Source organism: Cebus imitator, unplaced genomic scaffold, assembly GCF_001604975.1.
Source record: "Cebus imitator isolate Cc_AM_T3 unplaced genomic scaffold, Cebus_imitator-1.0 Scaffold14, whole genome shotgun sequence".
Lineage (NCBI taxonomy): Eukaryota > Metazoa > Chordata > Mammalia > Primates > Cebidae > Cebus > Cebus imitator.
In genome coordinates this window covers 11,065,170-11,082,386 of record NW_016107329.1, presented here as the reverse complement: position 1 = coordinate 11,082,386, position 17,217 = coordinate 11,065,170, and the positions used below count along the sequence as shown (strand labels likewise).

At 54.6% G+C, this 17,217-nt stretch overlaps 1 protein-coding gene across 13 annotated transcripts in view; it reads right to left on the bottom strand.

Annotated features, from left to right (window-relative positions):
- Positions 1-2,533: 2,533 nt before the first annotated feature.
- ATP11A (ATPase phospholipid transporting 11A) overlaps positions 2,534-17,217 on the bottom strand; it is a 189,648-nt gene continuing 174,964 nt past the window's right edge. For 2 of the 13 annotated variants that reach the window (XM_017502281.2, XM_017502294.2), the window contains 3 exons: positions 15,918-16,021; positions 13,602-13,767; positions 2,534-7,418 (listed from right to left, as the gene is read on the bottom strand). In XM_017502281.2, coding sequence (XP_017357770.1) covers positions 7,167-7,418; positions 13,602-13,767; positions 15,918-16,021 — 522 coding nt within the window. In that variant the 3' untranslated portion in view covers positions 2,534-7,166. Of the gene's footprint in view, positions 7,419-8,557; positions 8,662-10,886; positions 10,974-13,601; positions 13,768-15,917; positions 16,022-16,629; positions 17,197-17,217 lie in introns of those variants that run through there. The other 11 variants (XM_017502288.2, XM_017502301.2, XM_017502338.2 and 8 more) reach the window with 10 other exon arrangements.

Here is a 17,217-nt window from a genome sequence, read left to right as displayed (position 1 = left end):
CTGGGAGATCACCCACAGCCACAGAAGCCCAGTGGGGCACTGGGAGATCACCCACAGCCACAGAAGCCCAGTGGGACACTGGGAGATCACCGACACAAACGGGTTTCCCCGTCAGGGCAGCAGGAGCAGAGACCTCAGGGAGAACTCCTGCCAGGGGATCCCACAGGAGGTGAGGCCACAGGGAAGACCGGATGGACGCTGTGCTATATAGCACACCTGCCGACTCTGCACGCGTGTCTGGGCTCTGCACATGGAGTGGGGCGAACGGCTGCCACTGTGGATTCCATGAGAGCTGTGTGGCACTTACAGTGAGCTCGGTAGCAGGAACCTGGGAAGCTGTGGCACCCGTGCCGGTGACCCCAAAGGCTGGAATCCTTGCAGGGCCTCTCCTTGTGGTCACTGTGTCCCATAAGCAGTTTAGGAAGATTTATCTGCTTCCAAATTGTTCCAGTTTCTCGACTTAGTGTTTGAAACTTTACCACTGGAGATGAAACGCTTTGTGTGAAAGCGTCACTCTCACAAAGATGTCTGCTTGGGAAAGAAAAGGAGTGACCATATCTGAGGTGGGAAACACTTTGTGCTTGCCATACGCATCCAAGGAAGGGGCGACCGCATCCTCTCATTTACCGAGAAAAGACCGTAAGGCCCCCTTGTAAACCTGTGGCTGCCCCGGTTTGTGTCAGAATCCGCCTTTCTGTGTTGGACACTCCGCAGGCAGACTCGGGCCTGGTCCCTCTGGGGTTCTGGGTGGCTGGAGAGAGCAGGACAGGGCTGCCCTGGCCTCCTCCAGCCCCCAAATCTGCACAAACCCTGCCTAGACAAGACAGCGGTACTGCCCCTCCCTCTCGCCTGCCTCCAGAATGAAGGCACGGAGGCCTTGGCTCCGCACTGCACAGGCACCATCCGGCTCTGCCTCAGGGCTCCAGCAGCCTGGGCAGGAGCCCACCGGGACACACCTAAGCTCAAATCCCTCATGGGCCCATGCCTCCCTCCATTCTCCCTGCTCCAGGCACACAGACGCTCCCATTCAGGTCCACATGCAGCACCAATGCTGTGGGGTCTCAGGTGGCCTGTGTGGTTGATGACATTTGCTAAACACCCATAGAGGTCCCCAGTGACTTAGCATCTGCAGCTAATAAGATCTCTGGCACAGGACAGATGGGCCAGCGAGGAGGGCAAGCTTGCACCCCCCTTGGGCTTCCCCAGGAGGCTCTGTCGGGCGGGGAGGGCCAGGCCTCCTCCTCCTCCCCAGGCAGTGGGCGGGGTCACTGGGCATCTCTTGTTCTGTCAAGGGGAGGTGGAGCGAGTGTGAGTCACTCATCAGGGCCAGGCCTTCAGCCCCAGTGCCACCCCTGGGACCAGCCTGCTCTGCTCCTCCCCTCTTGTCCCCACACCCCACAAACTCACAGCAGTATCTGTTTTCCTGCTACAAGAGGAAGAGACAGTTGTGGGGAAGATGGCTTGAGGGTGAGGAGCTGGAGAGGTGAAGGTAAGCCCACATTAAGATGCTGAGAATCCAAGAGCGAGAGAAAAGCATTTCGGAGAACATCCAGGGAGGCTGCAGGTCATTCACCTGAGGGCGCTTCCCCAGTCCTGCCTGTGTGCTGCGTGCAAAAAGTGGCCCCTGACTTTGTGGTGTTCAGGAGCTGGGAAAACCTCCATGGTTGGAATTCCAGCCTTTGAGGTAGGGCCCGCTGACCCCTCCTGGAGGTGTTTCCCAGGTGGCCCTGAGCTGAGACTCTGTGGGAAGCGTGGGAAGCAGGCGACTGGGCAGGGAGCGGAGGTATGGCCAGGCAGGACTTAGGCAGGCACCGTCCAGTAGGGACAGTCCAGGATTCACACGGCGGCCCCTCTCCAGGCGCCCCAATGGAGCCAGGATCTCAGGAGCTGGAAGCTGGTGGTGTCTTGAAGTTGGTGTTTCCAGACAAGGCACAGGACTGCAGAGTATGACACAGGCAGGGCGGGACTGAGAGAGGGCGAGGTCAGGGTTGGGACAAGGCCATGGCCTCAGAGGCCAAGGGGCATTATGGGGGCTCTGTGGCAGCACCCAGAATTCTGCCAGTGTTGAGAGGGGCAGGGGGCAGGGAATTGCCCTCCACTTCAGAGTGGGCAAAGCTGGGTTTGGCTGACAGCCCAGGAGGCTGAAGGGCCTGGGGTTTGGTCAAGAGGAAGGGAGAAGTGGGATAGAAGGGGGCGCCTAGACCCCAGGAACGAGGTGGCAGGCAGGGGCTTGGTGGAGATCAGTCAGGGAGGAGCTAAGAGCTGGGACGAACCAGAAGGCTGGGAAGCCCAGTCCCGAGTTTCCCTTTCTGTGCGGCCCTGGCATCCAGGGCGGTCAGCACCCAGGACACCTGGTGTCTCTGTGGGGGGTGGCGGCCGAGGGAACAGCCAGGGAGGGCCCACAGCACTCACACCGGGCTCTTCACCTCCGGCCCACACAGAAGCACGCTCAGAAAGCGTTCTTATTATACTGTTTCTACTGGCAGAAAATGTACAGGCCACTTGTGTGATTTCATTTATGAAGAAACTGAAGCAGATTTTTATTCTTTATTGCAAGCAGATTCAGGTCTCCTGCTTAGATAATCTAGAGAAAAGTCCAATATAATATTATCAAGTCAGTTTATCTACAGAAATAAAAGTTAAAAACAGGAGCATACAAAATAAACTTTACAGAAATGTTATATTTGGTTTAAGTCACAATTTAATTTTTCAAAGCAGATTAATGAATTAACAGTTAAATGTTACTGTGTGGAGGCTGATTTATGTTAAATGCACCTACTACGTTCAATAATTTAAAAATAAACTCCAGTATTTATGATGATGACAACTATGGATACCATTCATGTTAAATACATTTTTGAACACCTTCTTTTATTACATTACATAATGAATAGACATTTTAAATGGTAATGCAGACATTATAATTTTAAGTCGGACACAATATATGCATATTAAATTCTGTATACTTTGATAAGGTAAAAAATAAAGCTATATAAATTGATCTTTAGATTTTTTTTCTGCAAAAGTAGAATCATACTTTCATGACACTTCTAACATCCCCATCAAAGCTGCTTATAGACACAAAATGAGAACCATTTTCGTTCAAGTTCACCCACCTTTAGCTAAAAATAAAAAAAAAAAAACATCGCATTTGCCAACTGATACTTTTCCTGTTTTTAAAGTTACAAATGGGTAGCTTCCTAAAGAAATGTAGGATGCAAGGACCTGCACATCAAGCTGTTAGACATCGAGTTGTCAAATAAATAACAGTAAGATTAAATAAAAGTGGTTGCATTATTCAACACGAGTCAGTGCAAAACACATGAACAGAGTGGTCTGAAGAAGGAGGCTGGAGGTTTCCTGCTATGGCACTGGACCCTGGGCCGAGGCTCAATTCAGTGGAGTCACAACAGCAAGTCTAAACATGTGTTTCAACGCTCCGCAAGCCGAATGGTCACCGTGTGGGAGAGGCTGGCCATGTCTGGCCTCCTCCCTCAAGGCTGTGTGGCCTGCTTGTTCGCCGTGTCTGCTCAGACACAGGCTGGGTTGACTGGGGCTTGAAGAGGCTGTGGCCCTGCCCAGCTGGCTTGTGGCAGGCTGGCCATGCTCCCTGATGTGTCAGGGATGAGGTGTGGCGTTGGTGCAGCAGTCCTGCTGTGGCCGCCTGGTTTAGGGCTGAGCTGAGGGGACGTTTCATCTTGTGGGGCTGGACCTCCCTGAAGGGGAAAGGGCCTTGTCCAGGGCACCAAGCATTGCTCACAGAGCAGCTGTGTAAGTGAAGCTGCAGCTTCACCCCTGGGGCCTGCTCTGCAAAACCCAGACATTCTACCAGGAGGAGGACTCTTCATCACATGGAGGCATGGGGTAGGGTCCAGGGAGCCCCATCTTCCCACACCTGGCCAGAGGCCCCTCACAGGGCCCTCAGGAAGGAGGAAGAATGCAGTGTGGGACACCAGGCGGGGGTGCATGTGTTTGTGGCACATGTGTGTATGCATTCATGTGTGCACATGTGTGCATGTACGTATACATGCATGTGCATACATGTATGTATTCATGAGTGCAGGAGCCTGCATGTCTGGGGATGTATGCATGTGCATGTACATGTGTAGGAGCTCACGTGTACACACGTGTGTTTACATGCCTTGGAACTCATGTCTGTGGTGTGTGTACACGTGCTTGTGTGTGGGAGCTTGCACACGTGTTTGTAGTGAATGTACATGTGTGTGTATGCATGTGTACAGGTATAAAAACTCATACGTATTTCTGGTGTGCATAGGTGTGTGAGAGCAGCCCGTAGGAGCTTGTACATGTGCTTAATGTACATGCATGTGTGTACTCACGCGTCCATGTGTAGGAACTTAGCTTGTTTGTGGTGTGTGTGCATGCATGCATTGTGTGTGTAGGAGCTTTCATGCGCCTGTGGTATGTGTACACCTATGCATGGATTGCCTATGTGTGTAGGTCACACATGCTTTTGTGGTGTCTGTACGTGTGTGTATACATGCAGGAGCTCACACACACTTGTCGGTACACATTTGTGTGCATGCATGCCTGTAGGGGCTTGCACGCCTGTGTGTCCATGTGCATATGTATGCATGTGTTCCTGTGTGCAAGCCTGCATGTGTACATGGCTGTGAGTGAAATGGAGCCAAAGCGAAGGGAACTCATGTGCAGCGGGCCCGCCTGTGTGTATATGAGACACACGGTGTGTGGCCGGGACTGGGTGTGGAGCAGCAACCGTGTATCTGACCAACATGCTGAGTTACAAGTTGGTAATTTATTAACATGTGCAGCAGCGAGTAAGATTTTTAAAAACAAAGTGCTTAAAGTTGACATTACTTGCTTCAAAGTTAAAGGCAAGTAAATACTAACTACTGTGAGGTGGAAAACCGCGTGGAGTCACCGAGGGTCTTCCCGTCCTTTTTCGTCTCGTGCCGCTTGTCTATTTCAAATTATCAGGCACATTCATTTAATAATTTCCCAAGCAGTTTTTAAAAAGGTGTTTGGGAGTGTGTAAAAGTTTAGTGACTGTCACACTAAGACTTGTTGTCAGAGGTACGTGGTGACTATCTCGACAAGCAGAACTGGGCCCCAGCTTACTAACCCTTCATGTGAGAATCTTCTATTTTTAAGGCTGAAGGATGGAAATTAACAAAACATAGAAAGCAGATGAACCTGCAATGAATTGTAAAGAAAAAACGCAGCAAATTATCGTACCTTAAATATGCTGTTCAACTAATCACCGCCACCAGAAATACCAAGAAAGGAAGAGGTGTGTGTAGAGACTAAAATCAAACCTGGAAATTCACATTCATCAGAGATTAGAACATTCAGTCAATACTCTCCCCAGAATCTAAATGTAAAGTGGCCAAAATTTCATAAACTTAAAAAGGAAAGCTTTAAAAACATAGTTTTAAAATTAGACCATATGTTAAATAAATGAATAAAAGTGATATAAACAGCTATGAAAATACTTCAGTGCAAAGGCAATTTTAAGATTTCTAAAAAAATACATTACAAATAATTTGTTAACTGAACATACAGAGAACCTGTCTCCCTACAGGTATTACATTTATACCCATGTTGGGCTCTTAAAAAGGGCTGTAAAAATGCACACACCATTGTTTGTGGGGTGGCGTGGGCAGGGCTGCCTAGCCAGGGCGGCCGCACACAGACCTCGGGGCGGGACGGCCCCTTGAGACAGCGTGGAGTTCTCCGCATTCTGTCTGCTCAAGCCAGCTGCTCACTACCCTAATCTTTGGTGTGGTGTTTGTCGCCTTAGTTCATCCCAGCCACTGCGTTCACTGTTCTTACCGTTGATTTATCCTCTAGTTCAAATAAATATTTTCTAGGTAAAAGATTATACAATCAAATGGTGAAATTTGAGCTTCCAAAAACACCTACTGTCAAGCACCTCGGAACCGCCCTGGGCTTCCCCTGCCGCAGCCCCGTTCCCCGGCGTGGTGCGTGCGGGCGGGCGTGAGGACGGCTCCTGCGCATCCGATGGTGCTTTCCCAAAAGGCAGCAGTTTCAGCGACTGAAGTTGGATTCCACACTGAAATGTCTTCTTTAAGGACCATTAAGGCTACGTAAAGGTTTCTAGAAATAGAAATGCCGGTATAGAGAGCAACAGGGACTTCCTATGACAGCAGCCGTTGGGTTGCTAATCCACCCAGAGCAGAGCGGAACGGAATCCTACGAGGAAGGAGAGCCCTGCGTGGGGATGTGGGGACGCGGGGACAAGGGGGCGCGGGGAGGCAGAGCCCGGCAGGCGGGGGCGCAGTGCTGCCTGTTGGGATTGACCCCCTTCCTGTGGGCCGCCCCCATCAGCCCGAGACAGGTTCTGGGGCATGAACACCACCTTGGTGGTCACCCCTCCATGGGGACAGAGGATGTCTGCCCATCACGGCAAAGTATCTGTCCCCCTGTCCCTTGCACCCATGAAATCAACATTCTCCCATAAAAGTGGTGACGGTGGGCTGACGGCTCCACGCTCAGGCGAGTGGCCGACGGGCATCCTGGCGTTTCTGCTGCAGGGCCGGGAGCTGCTGGCGTGGCCCTGTCCTCCCACGTGGCACTGCTTTCTTCAGGAGGCTGCCAGTGATGGGAAGAGACCGCAACTCAGCCAGCCTGACACACAGGGCAGGCGGGCTCAGCCTTAACTGCGGGGAAGCACCCCCAGATGAGCAGGGCACAGCCTTGCGTCAGTGGGGATGATAATGTCCGAGTGACCTGGCCCTTCCCACAGCAAGAGGATTGAGGGTTCTTGGGTAAAGGACGTACTGCTACAGCTTCACCTTGCCCTACGGAGGGCATGGGTGGCGGCCAGGCAAGCAGGACACAGCAGTGGGCAGCGTCCACACGTGGGCCACCACAGGTCCCTGGATGGCTCTTCTCTCCCAGTGACAGCAAAGGCTGATGACGGCAGGTGCGTGAAGACACAGGCCTGGGGGCACAGCCTCTTCTTGACAGCGTGCAGGGTGGGCCAGCAGAATGTCCCTTCTGAGTTGAGCTGAATGCCTGGAGGCCACCACTGTGGCTGAACCACCACAGCGCTAGTCCAGATGGCCAACGGCCACGCTTGAGGCAAGGCCTGTGGCCCCTCCTTGCCTGCTGGGGGCCAGGAAGAGGCACAAGCACAGTCTCCACAGGCTTGGGGTCGCCCATCACACGAGCATTCCCACGAGGGACCCAGGGCAGCCATGCCTTGGGCTGGAACTGTAGCAGTGATGGGAACAGCTGGGGGTGGGTGGGGGCTCCGCGGACACCTTCCCCTTCCAGACCGCGAGCGTCACCCGCTGAGGCCTGGAGCCGCTCCAGGCAGCCGAGGGACAGGTGCTCTGGTAGCCTGGGCTCTGCAGAGAGGCAAGAGGGGTGAATTCTGAGTCTCGGTCCCAAGGCTGTGCGCACCCATTCTGCTGAGAGAATGAGAGACACACGGTCAGTGTGGGGGATCCCCATGGGGCTGCCCGAGTCACCCTGGGACACATTCGTGACCGTCACCTCCTGCGGGAACTGCTAGACTCAACTCAGGACACGGCCTCATCCTGAGGGCATGTCAGGTGGGATCCACCCCCCACCCACCACCCCCAGAGAAGCCACACAGAGGAAGGGGTCTCTGCGTAGGAACGAGCACCTCTCCTTTTCAGTACTAACAGAGCACCGTCCTCCCGCCCCACCATCCCATGGAAGAACCCAGGGGCCCCAGGGATACAGGCCATGGACAGGAAACCCATGGGCCTCCTCCCTGTAGCTGGCGTCCTGTGCAGTGAAAGCTCAAATGCCATCCCATACCCAGAGACCCTCGGACATAAGAGCTCACTCACTGCCCCCGAGAGGGGAGGCCCCACCCCACAGGGACCAGGCTGGTGTCATGCTGGATGTGTCTGGCTTGTGTCCCCTCAGCTTGCTGCCTTGGGTGTCACCGCATGGATGGGGCCTGCATGGCTTCTTACTGACAGCCCATCGGGGCCCTGGATGTGCACAGGCGTGGGGAGCAGCAGGAGGCTGGCAGCATGCACCATCTGTTGGGGGGCCGTCCCCAGGTCAGCCCACTCTCAGACCAGGGGCAACGGTGGAAACGCCAGCAGGAGCAGGTGTCTTCACGGCCTCCACGGCTGTCAGACAGGTGACAAGCTACGTGCTCTGGCTGGCCTGCCTAGGTCCAGGTTCCACAGGAATCATGCAATATCCACATGTGATTTCAAAGCAGGCTCCTTCCTGTGAGGCCTTTTAAATAAAGCTGTTTCTCCCAAAAGACCAGGATGATATCTGATGTTGCTGGGCCTGCTCAGGCTGCGTGGCGTGCACGTAGGGTGTGTGTGCACCTGTGTGCATATACACCTGTGTGTGTGCACAGCATGTTCCATGTGGAGTCAGCGTGCCCTCAGGCGTGCCACTTACCTGGGACAGCAAACACATGTGTGTGTAAAGAGGGCTGCTCTTTTTCACTGTGAACCTTTGTTATCAAAGACAGCACAGCACAGCACAGCAAAACTTTGGAGGAAAACAGGTCTGAGTCACAACACACGGGCGGCGTCCAGTGGCCGCACGTTACCTAGCGTGGAGCTAACTGCGCCGTGGCCGCCGTAGGAGATCCTTCAGGAGGGGCCTGTCGCTGCTCTGTGCGGCCTGGACCGGAGCCTTGTGCTTCGCGCCCCTCTGCAAGGCGAGGAAAGACACTGAGCAGTGCCACCCGACACGGGCCACGTGGGGCTGCTGAGTTGCCACCCATGGGCACCAGGAGCACCCCGGCCTCTGCCTGCACCACCTGTGGGCCCCAGCAGGAGGCGGCTCTGAGCCCGTTAAAGTCTGCACGGGGTGTCATGGAGCTGCCAGGGCAAGGGCTCGGGGCCTCTCCAGGAAAACAGACGCTGTCCCAGCAGGGCCACTCCCATGGGGAGCCCAAGCCCAGAACGGAGGCAGCCTCCGGCTCAGGGACAGGTCACGGCACCTGTGGGAGGCAGAAGGTCTGAGTCCCTCAGCTGGAAGGTCCATGGGCACCTCTGGAATCCTGAAGCCACACATCTGGCCACACGCCCGCTTCCACGGCAGCCAGCCAGCCCCAGGAGCTGCTCTGCCAGGGCCCTGCGGCCGTGTGTCCTGAGGCTGATGTGCTCAGAGAGCTCCACTGAGATCCTGCAGCCAAGGCTTAGTCTATTCAAAGAATAAGGAAAGCGCAGGAGCTGAAGAACCGCAGGTCCGAGTGGGCGAATGTCCGGGCGAGGAGAAGCAGGAAACAAAGGCTGAGGCTGTCAGCCTTCCCAGGGACAGTGATGGAGAAGTGAACTGCATGCAGACAGGTACACAGAGGGATGCCAGCACCGACTTATATATGTGAGCTGCACATATATAACGCATACACCTGATGCCCGCAACGCTTTTCTTTTCCGTAGGAGCAGGTTAAAAGGAAGCCATCCTTCTGAAGGCCCGCGTGAGGACTGCTGACATGTCTGTTCCTCCAAAGTTTTGCAGAACGCGGGTGGTCTCAGCACCACAGTGTGTCCTGTGCGCGCTGGCCCTGCCTGCAGGGGTCATGCGGGGGCCCGAGGCCTGGCAGGGGCCAGGACAACCTCCGTGCCGTGGTCTCTAAGCAGCCGGGCTCAGCTTCTGCACGTGCTCAGAAGCAAATCAGCCCCCAGCGAACTTCAGCGATAGTGATAATGTTTATTTTTATCCCAGAGTTGGTGTGATTTACTCAGTTTCTGAAGGACCTCCTATGACTTATTAAAGTGCTCCTAGTAATTTCATCCTAAATGTTTTCAAGTATGAAAACGGTGAGATGAAATTCTGTAATTTAATCTAACAAATTCTAATGACATTAAATTAGAAAAATTTTGATTCCTATTAATTCCTTGGACTTAAAAAAGGACCATGTTGCCAGTTAAAAATAGAGTTTAAAATATATAGAAGATGATGCTATTAAAGGAAAAAAAGCCTTTTTCTGCTCTGGGCATTTTTCTAAGCTGCATTTGGTAAAACAGTAATACCAGGTATGTATTTCCAAAGCATCACTGATTCTGAGCATGCGTGAACAAAGGGTGGGACGGGAAGGGTCCCCACGGGCGTTCCCACAGTGCCCCAAGCACACGGCACAGGAGCACATGGCTGAAAGACAGAAGGCAGCTTGACGATGCGTGGCCCCTGCAGTCTGCACCCTGACAAGGGCTCTGACCACGGATGCCACCACAGGGAAGTGGCGTGTGAACACCTCTGCATTGCCCTGAAGGGCCAGGATGGCCATTTTTAAGGCAAATTATTAATAAAAGGCATTTTAAAAAAACAATGAAGTCTTCATTTAAAGAAACGTAAAAAGGGGATTTGGTCAAACATTTGACACCAAACACTTCTGTCCCCGTCTCCAACTGTGTGGCTCAGCCTGGCTCCCCTTTTCTGAAATATGCATGGGTCCTGAGCATACCATGTGATGCTAGCTGCCTCAGTCTTTCCAGCTGCAGAATGGGCACAGAAGTGGGTGCATGAGGGAGGAGGCCTGGTGGTCCCTGCTCTGCAGGCTGCGGAGGGAAGGGTGTGCTGAGCTCAGGGCCTGGGTGACCACACCTTCCTGCCTAGGGACCCCTCTGACACCTGTGTGACGGATCATATGGCCGGCTCTCACTGTCAGCTGTGTCTGAGCCTTCACGGGTGGGGTCTCAGGCTGTGTGGACGGATGCTGAGGGAGAAACCCTGGTTACGTGTGACTGATGGAAAACATAGCCCACCATCAGTCTGAAGGTGAAGTGGTGGTGGGCTTCCCGAAGTGGGGTGCTGTGCCTGGTGGCTGGCGGACGCTGCGCTAGAGCGTGTGGACTCGGGGCTCTGGGATGGGCGTAGCCTGCTGCCCCAGGTCTACCGTCCCAAGCGCACGGAAGGCAGGGGAGTATCACCTTGTTCCGTCAGAAACTCAGGCTGCTGGAAGTCTGAGAAAGCATAAAGATGGTTGACTGCTCGACAGAAAGGCACTGGCTCTTAGTCTGAGTCCCGAGGTCAGTGGCCACACACAGGGGCGTGTGAACAAGGTGTGGGAGTTTAGACAAAGCAGTCAGAAGACGAAAGAAAACAGGACGGAAAGAGAAACAAGAGACAGAGTGGAGTTAGTCAGAGGCTCACCACCACATGCACGTTTACCTGGCCACTCTGGACAGACACCGGTGCCCCCACCACAGCCTGCCAGCCCCCCACCCCCGGCTTTATGCCTCCTGCAGGTCCCTGTGTGGTTTTTCCTAAGGGTTGCTGGGGCCCTTGTGGGAAGCCAAGACCCACAGCAGAATAGGGGCTCCTAAACGAAGGGTGGGACGGGGAGGGTCCCGACGGACATTCCCACAGTACCCTTGAGGCCCACCCACCCTGGGGACAGGCTGCAGAGCGGAAGGCCTGTGGTCAGACGCGCCCAGGGCATGGCTCTCAGCAGCCCCGACTCTGGAGGCTGCATGAACACTGTCATGAAGGGCCCAGAGTCCTGGGGGAGAGGCTCTCCTAACCACCCGCGTTCACCTCCTGTGTGCTCGGGTGTCTCTGACCAAGCACCACTGCATCCACGAGCACCCCGGGGCCAGGGAGGGCTGAGACTCTCATAAACCCCCACTGCTGTGGCCACAGCTGGGGACCCAGCGGACACCCCCAAGCTGTACCTGCTCACTCTCGGTGTCAGACGCCAGCCCTGCTGCCTCCTCTGTGCCCGGTGTCCTCGTGACCTGTCTGCCACGTCCCCGTGTATGGGGTGTGGTTATGACATGTGTCCCGTGCACAGAGCCCTGTCATAACATGTGTGCCCGCTGTGGAGCTGCACGGCTGAAGAGCTCAAGAGCCAAGGACCATGCTTCGAGAACAGCGCCGTCGGACAGCTGCTTCCGAGGCCATCGCAGGGCTGGGCAGTGGCTGCTTGTGCCAGCAAGTTTCCCTGAAGCCCTGGGGGCCATGGAGTCTCAGCCCGGGCCCCAGCTCCTGCCCCACTGGCTGGTCACAGGCAGGGCTCCCCTCCCCGCACAGGGGCCCCTCGGTGGGACTGTCTTAGAGGCAGCTGACGTGTGCATTTCCTGCCTGTGGTCCCCGAGGCAGTGGAGCTGTGTGCGGACATCTTCACTATGCTGAGAGGGGTTTTCCTCACTGTGAGCTTCGCTCGCTCTGATTTTACAAACTGTGGCAGGGGGCGTGAAGGATGGAGTGCCAGGAACTGGCGGCGTTGGTTTCAACATTTCAGATCGGCACCACCAACCCAAGGAAGCTTTCAAGCCAGGATCCCATCCTGACTGCTGGAGGGGGGGTGCGTGGGGCTGTGCTCCTGAGGGGGGGCGGCTTGTCTTCCCCCCCAGCTGGGAGCCAGGCCCCAGGTGTCTGAGCTGCAGGAGTGAGTCAGGGCTGGGGACCCAGAACGCCCTTGCCCCCTGTCTTCTTCCCACCTGCGCCGCTGTGTCCGACCTGGGCAGCCTCACACCCTGCAGGAGTGGCCACTGCCGGGGCCTCCCCACCCCTCATTTCCCCACAGGGTTTCTGCCCTGCCCAGTCCAGGGCCCCACCCCAAAGGGCAATTAGAAATTTTGGGGAATGGGCCAGGTGCAGTGGCTCACACCTGTAATCCCAGCACTTTGGGAAGCTGAGGCAGGCAGATCACAAGGTCAAGAGATTGAGACCATCCTGGCCAACATAGTGAAACCCTGTCTCAACTAAAATACAAAAAATTAGCTGGGTGTGGTGGCGCACGCCTGTAATCCCAGCTACTCAGGAGGCTGAGGCAGGAGAATTGCCTGAACCCAGGAGGCGGAGGTTGCGGTGAGCCGAGATCGCGCCATTGCACTCCAGCCTGGGTAACAAGATCAAAACTCCGTCTCAAAAAAAAAAAAAAAAGAAAAAAAAAAAAAAAAAAAAAAAAAAAAAAAAAAAAAAAAAAAAAAAAAAAAAAAAAAAAAAAAAATTGAGGGGAATGCAACTTGAAAATCTGCATTGTTAACAGAGTCCTGTGACAGGTGCAGTGGCCCTCTGAGGGCAGGCAGGCTTCTTGGGACAGCAGCAGAAGGCACGGCCACTGCCCCTGATTTAGGGTTGGGCTGTCCCCCGACTCCAGGCCTGAGCTTGAAGCCAGAGCCCAGCTGCTGCAAAGGATGCGGGGCCGGGGGCCGAGTCCTCACACCTGTGGAACCCTGCACCTGGGCGGGGGGCACTCAGCATCGTCACGTCTTCCCCGGATCCAGAATTCTGCTTGTGGCTAAAACTTGCGAGCGTGGAAAATAGGCAGCTCCACCAATACCAGAATTTCCTGAGATAAATGCTTCCATTTCCAGCCAAATTCACCATCCTTAAAAACCATGTAACTCAACGTTTAAACTAATGATTAATCTTAAAAGCCTTGCATTTACATAAAAGAATTTGCCTTTTGTATGAATCTTTTTCTCTTATTTGTGACTTATTTCAGATGACTGTTTAGGCTGCAACATAAACATCAGTCATATCAAATTTCCCTGACGTTTAACATCATGCGTCACTGGGAATCTCATTAGTGATACTTGGACTGGTCATGTTTTCACGCTATCCCTCAAAATGGTCATCTCCCAGTCCTAAGGCCAGGGCACTGAGGCACCCCTGCCCCGGCTGGGGATGCTCCATACCTGGACTCTCTCCGTTGCCGTCGGCCACAGCTGCCGGCACAGCACTTTCTTGAGAACGTCGGGAAGGAGGCTGACAGTCACCAGCAGCACGATGGCCAGCCAGGCGGGCCCGCTGGACAGCATCTGGATAAACACGTAGTACATCCTCTGGTAGTTGAGGAACGGCCTGAGGGGCAGGGAAGAGAAGCCGCAGGTGAGGCCTGCGCTCCCCGGGGACGGCCTCTTTACTCGCTGGAAGGGGTCGTTTTTCTTGGGAGCCGCAGGTGAGGCCTGTGCTCCCCGGGGACGGCCTCTTTACTCGCTGGAAGGGGTCGTTTTTCTTGGGAGTTTGCACTTTTGTCAGTCAGAGTTGCTTGGCAAGCCACGTAGCCTGCTCTGAATTTATCCCGTAAAAAATGAATGTAGAACCTCCCGGCAATGCTGGGGTAAGAGGAACGAGCGGAGGAATTCTGTGACATCATTTCAAAGGGAAAACAGAAGTCTCTGAAGTTCAGTTTCACAGAAGCAAAAAGAAGGGGCCTGAAACGGGGATGTTTTTCTATCCTGACGCCTCGGCCGTCGGATGGGAAGGGTGTGCTGAGCGCTGGCCGTCAAAACAGAGCGGGCAATGACGCCCTCCCCGGAAGGAGGACAATTCAAAGAAGATGTCTTCATCGGGCTCCTTGAGCTGGCAAGGAAGTGGGACCGGTGACCCCACAGCCAGCCCGAGCCCACAGAGCCACTTCTATCTGTGCCTCCCGGGAAGGATTCCCACTCGCCTTCCACATCCCCAGGCACCACGGACAGTGGCAGAGACACAGAGATGGGGCCCGACCCAGGAAGCACAGTGAACTGGGGTGTGGACCACGTAGGGAAACAGGAGCACGGGTGGTGGGTGACGGGGGGACGAGGAGCTGCTGGCAGGCCTGGGACGGGGCTGCGGGCACCCATGCGGTGCCAGTGGCAGGCAGGAGGATAGGTCTTGTCGCCAAGCGGGGGTGACGTGGCGAGCTCCCAGCACATCAGAGACTCGGGGTCAGTGTTTTAGGGAACAAAGCAAAAGGCCAGGGCTCTACCCAGGCGGACGGGCCGTGGCCCCTTGGCTCCAAAGCCCAGGAGCGGTCAGAGAGGTTTTGGGATGGAATCTTCTTACTCAGCCACGGCCTTCGGGGCTGCTAGAACGCTGGGCTCTCTGAGGCAGAGGCCCGGCCGGGCTTGCTTGAGCCGGGCGGGCTTCTCTGGGGCAGGCAGGTGACTGGAGTCCTTGACGCTCGGCTCTCATCTCTGGGACTGTGTAATGCAACCCGGGGCCACCAGGGGCCGCTGGCTGAACGAGAGAATCTGGAGGGACGCCTCCTGAGCTGAGACTCCCGCCCAGGTCAGCGGTCCTGAGGGTTTCCCTGGCCCCAGGTCTGCAGAGGGCTGTGGCCGAGGCTGTGGTGCTGGGGCTGAGATTGGGATCCAGTCTGGGGCCACCACCCAGCATCATTTCCTGGCTTCCCGTGACAGTCTCTGGACTGACCACCCTGCCTATATTGCTCTCACCAGCTCAACACACAGCCACCGTGCGGTTTTTAAAACAGCCGCCCAACTCTGCTGGGCTCTGCCCACAGCCCTCCAATGACTCGACTGACCACGGCAGCCTCAAGCCAGGATCCCCACGGCCGGCAGTCCAGGAGGCTACCCTGCCTGCTCTGCACTGGCCCCGGCCCCTTTCCACTGGCCACGGCTCCCACTGACTGAGGACCCCACCCCCTGCCCAGGCCTGCGCCCCTCCTGCTGCTCCGCCAAACCAGAAGCTCCCCTGGGAGTCAGGCTGCCGTGGGCAAGGTCTGGCCCTGCCACGCACACGCCCGGGCCCATCTTGTCTGTGGTGTGCCAGGATGGAGTGAGACGGAACCTGTCAAATGCCTGGCCGGCGCCTCGTGGTGGGAGGCAGTTTGCAGCTGGGATTTGCTGTGATGATGGTGCCCTTGGTCCAGGTTTCGGTTTAAATGATGACTTTTTCTGAGCAGTCATCTCTAGCCTTTCAATCTGACACAGGTCCCCTGGTGTAGAATCCTGGTCTGTGCCTCCACAGAACCAGTTAGCATCTCTCTCCTCCTGTAGGTGCAGGTCACAGGAGCAAGACTCCCCCCCGGGTCTTGCCCCCAACTGTATCCTAGGACCCCACATGACGCCCAGCATACAGCAGGTATTCAACGAACACTCGCCCCAACCAGCAGCCTTGCTGGAAAATGCGTCTTCAACCCCTGATTAAAAAATACTGCAGGACGATTGAGGTAGTAACAATCATGTGATAGTTACCAGATTATCAGCCATTTATCAGATATTTACCAGATCACTCCTCCCCAGAGAAGTGAAAAGACGATGTAGAACAGCAGTGACCCCCAGATGACAAAATGGTTGATCCAAGTCCAGTAGTGTGTGTCTAATGCAAGCTAAAAGGAAAAAAAAAAAAAAAAAGGCAGTGAATGGTGTCATCTGAGTAGTCAGGATCGGTGACAGCAGAGAGGAGCTGGGGTGACGAGAAATGAAACCAAACACGAGACCCAGCAATGGCGACTCAATACCCACACAAAACCGCTCAGGAAGGCAAAAGCACACCTCACACAGCCTGTGGAGGGGGGAGGGGGGAGCAGTGGTGATGCCACAGTCCAGGATTTGGGGGAAAGGGCCGTGGATCATCTCCCAGATGAGGGCATCGGGGCCACGGATTAAGGCGTTTACATCACCACCGAAGAAAGTCACTTCGGACTAAGGTGTTGTTTATGCCACTACCTAAGAAAGTTGCTTTTAAAAATGTGAGTCTCTCTCTCTGTCGCCCAGGCTGGAATGCAGTGGTGCAATCTTAGCTCATGCAATCTCTGCCTCCCGGGTTCAAGCACTTCTCCTGCCTCAGCCTCCCAAGTAGCTGGATTACAGGCGTGCACCACTGCGCCTGGCTAATTTTTGTATTTTTGGTAGAGACATGGCCACGTCGCCATGTTGGCCAGGCTGGTCTCCAACTCCTGACCTCAGGTGATCCACCTGCCTCGGCTTCCCAAAGTGCTGGGATTATAGGCGTAAGCCACTGTGTCCGGCAGAAAGTTAGTTTAGATTCGGGTGTTGTTTATATCACTATCTAAAAAAAATCACTTTAGTAATGTTTTGGTACCACTTTTTAAGACTCAGTCTGATAGGTTTTGAGATTTCACAATGATATATTCTGTATAGAATTTCACTGGATTTTAAAAAGAGTGAAATTTTCCAAAATACATTAACTTGTTCCAATTAAAATGTATTTTGATGGCGCTGGGGGGAGGGCTACTTGCCACTGAAAAGAATTCTAGCCTGAATTCTTTCACCAAGAGGCGGCGCCCTCCTGAGGTTTCCTCGGACATAGCTCTGGGGTTCGCACATGGGGTGGCCGGGTGTGCTGAGTGGCTGTGTGTTACTTGTCTAAACAGCAGGATGAGGATGCCCAGGGGTGCCGCAGGAGTTGGCCTGGGCTGGGTGCAGGGTGGCTTCCAGCCTTAGTACGGAGTTCTAATTCAGAGAGCTTAGAGGGGTGAGGCCTACACAGCAGTGACTCCCTGTGGCCGGCCGGGGGGGATGTGAGCATCAGAACACTTACCTTTGGTGTGACTGACAGCAG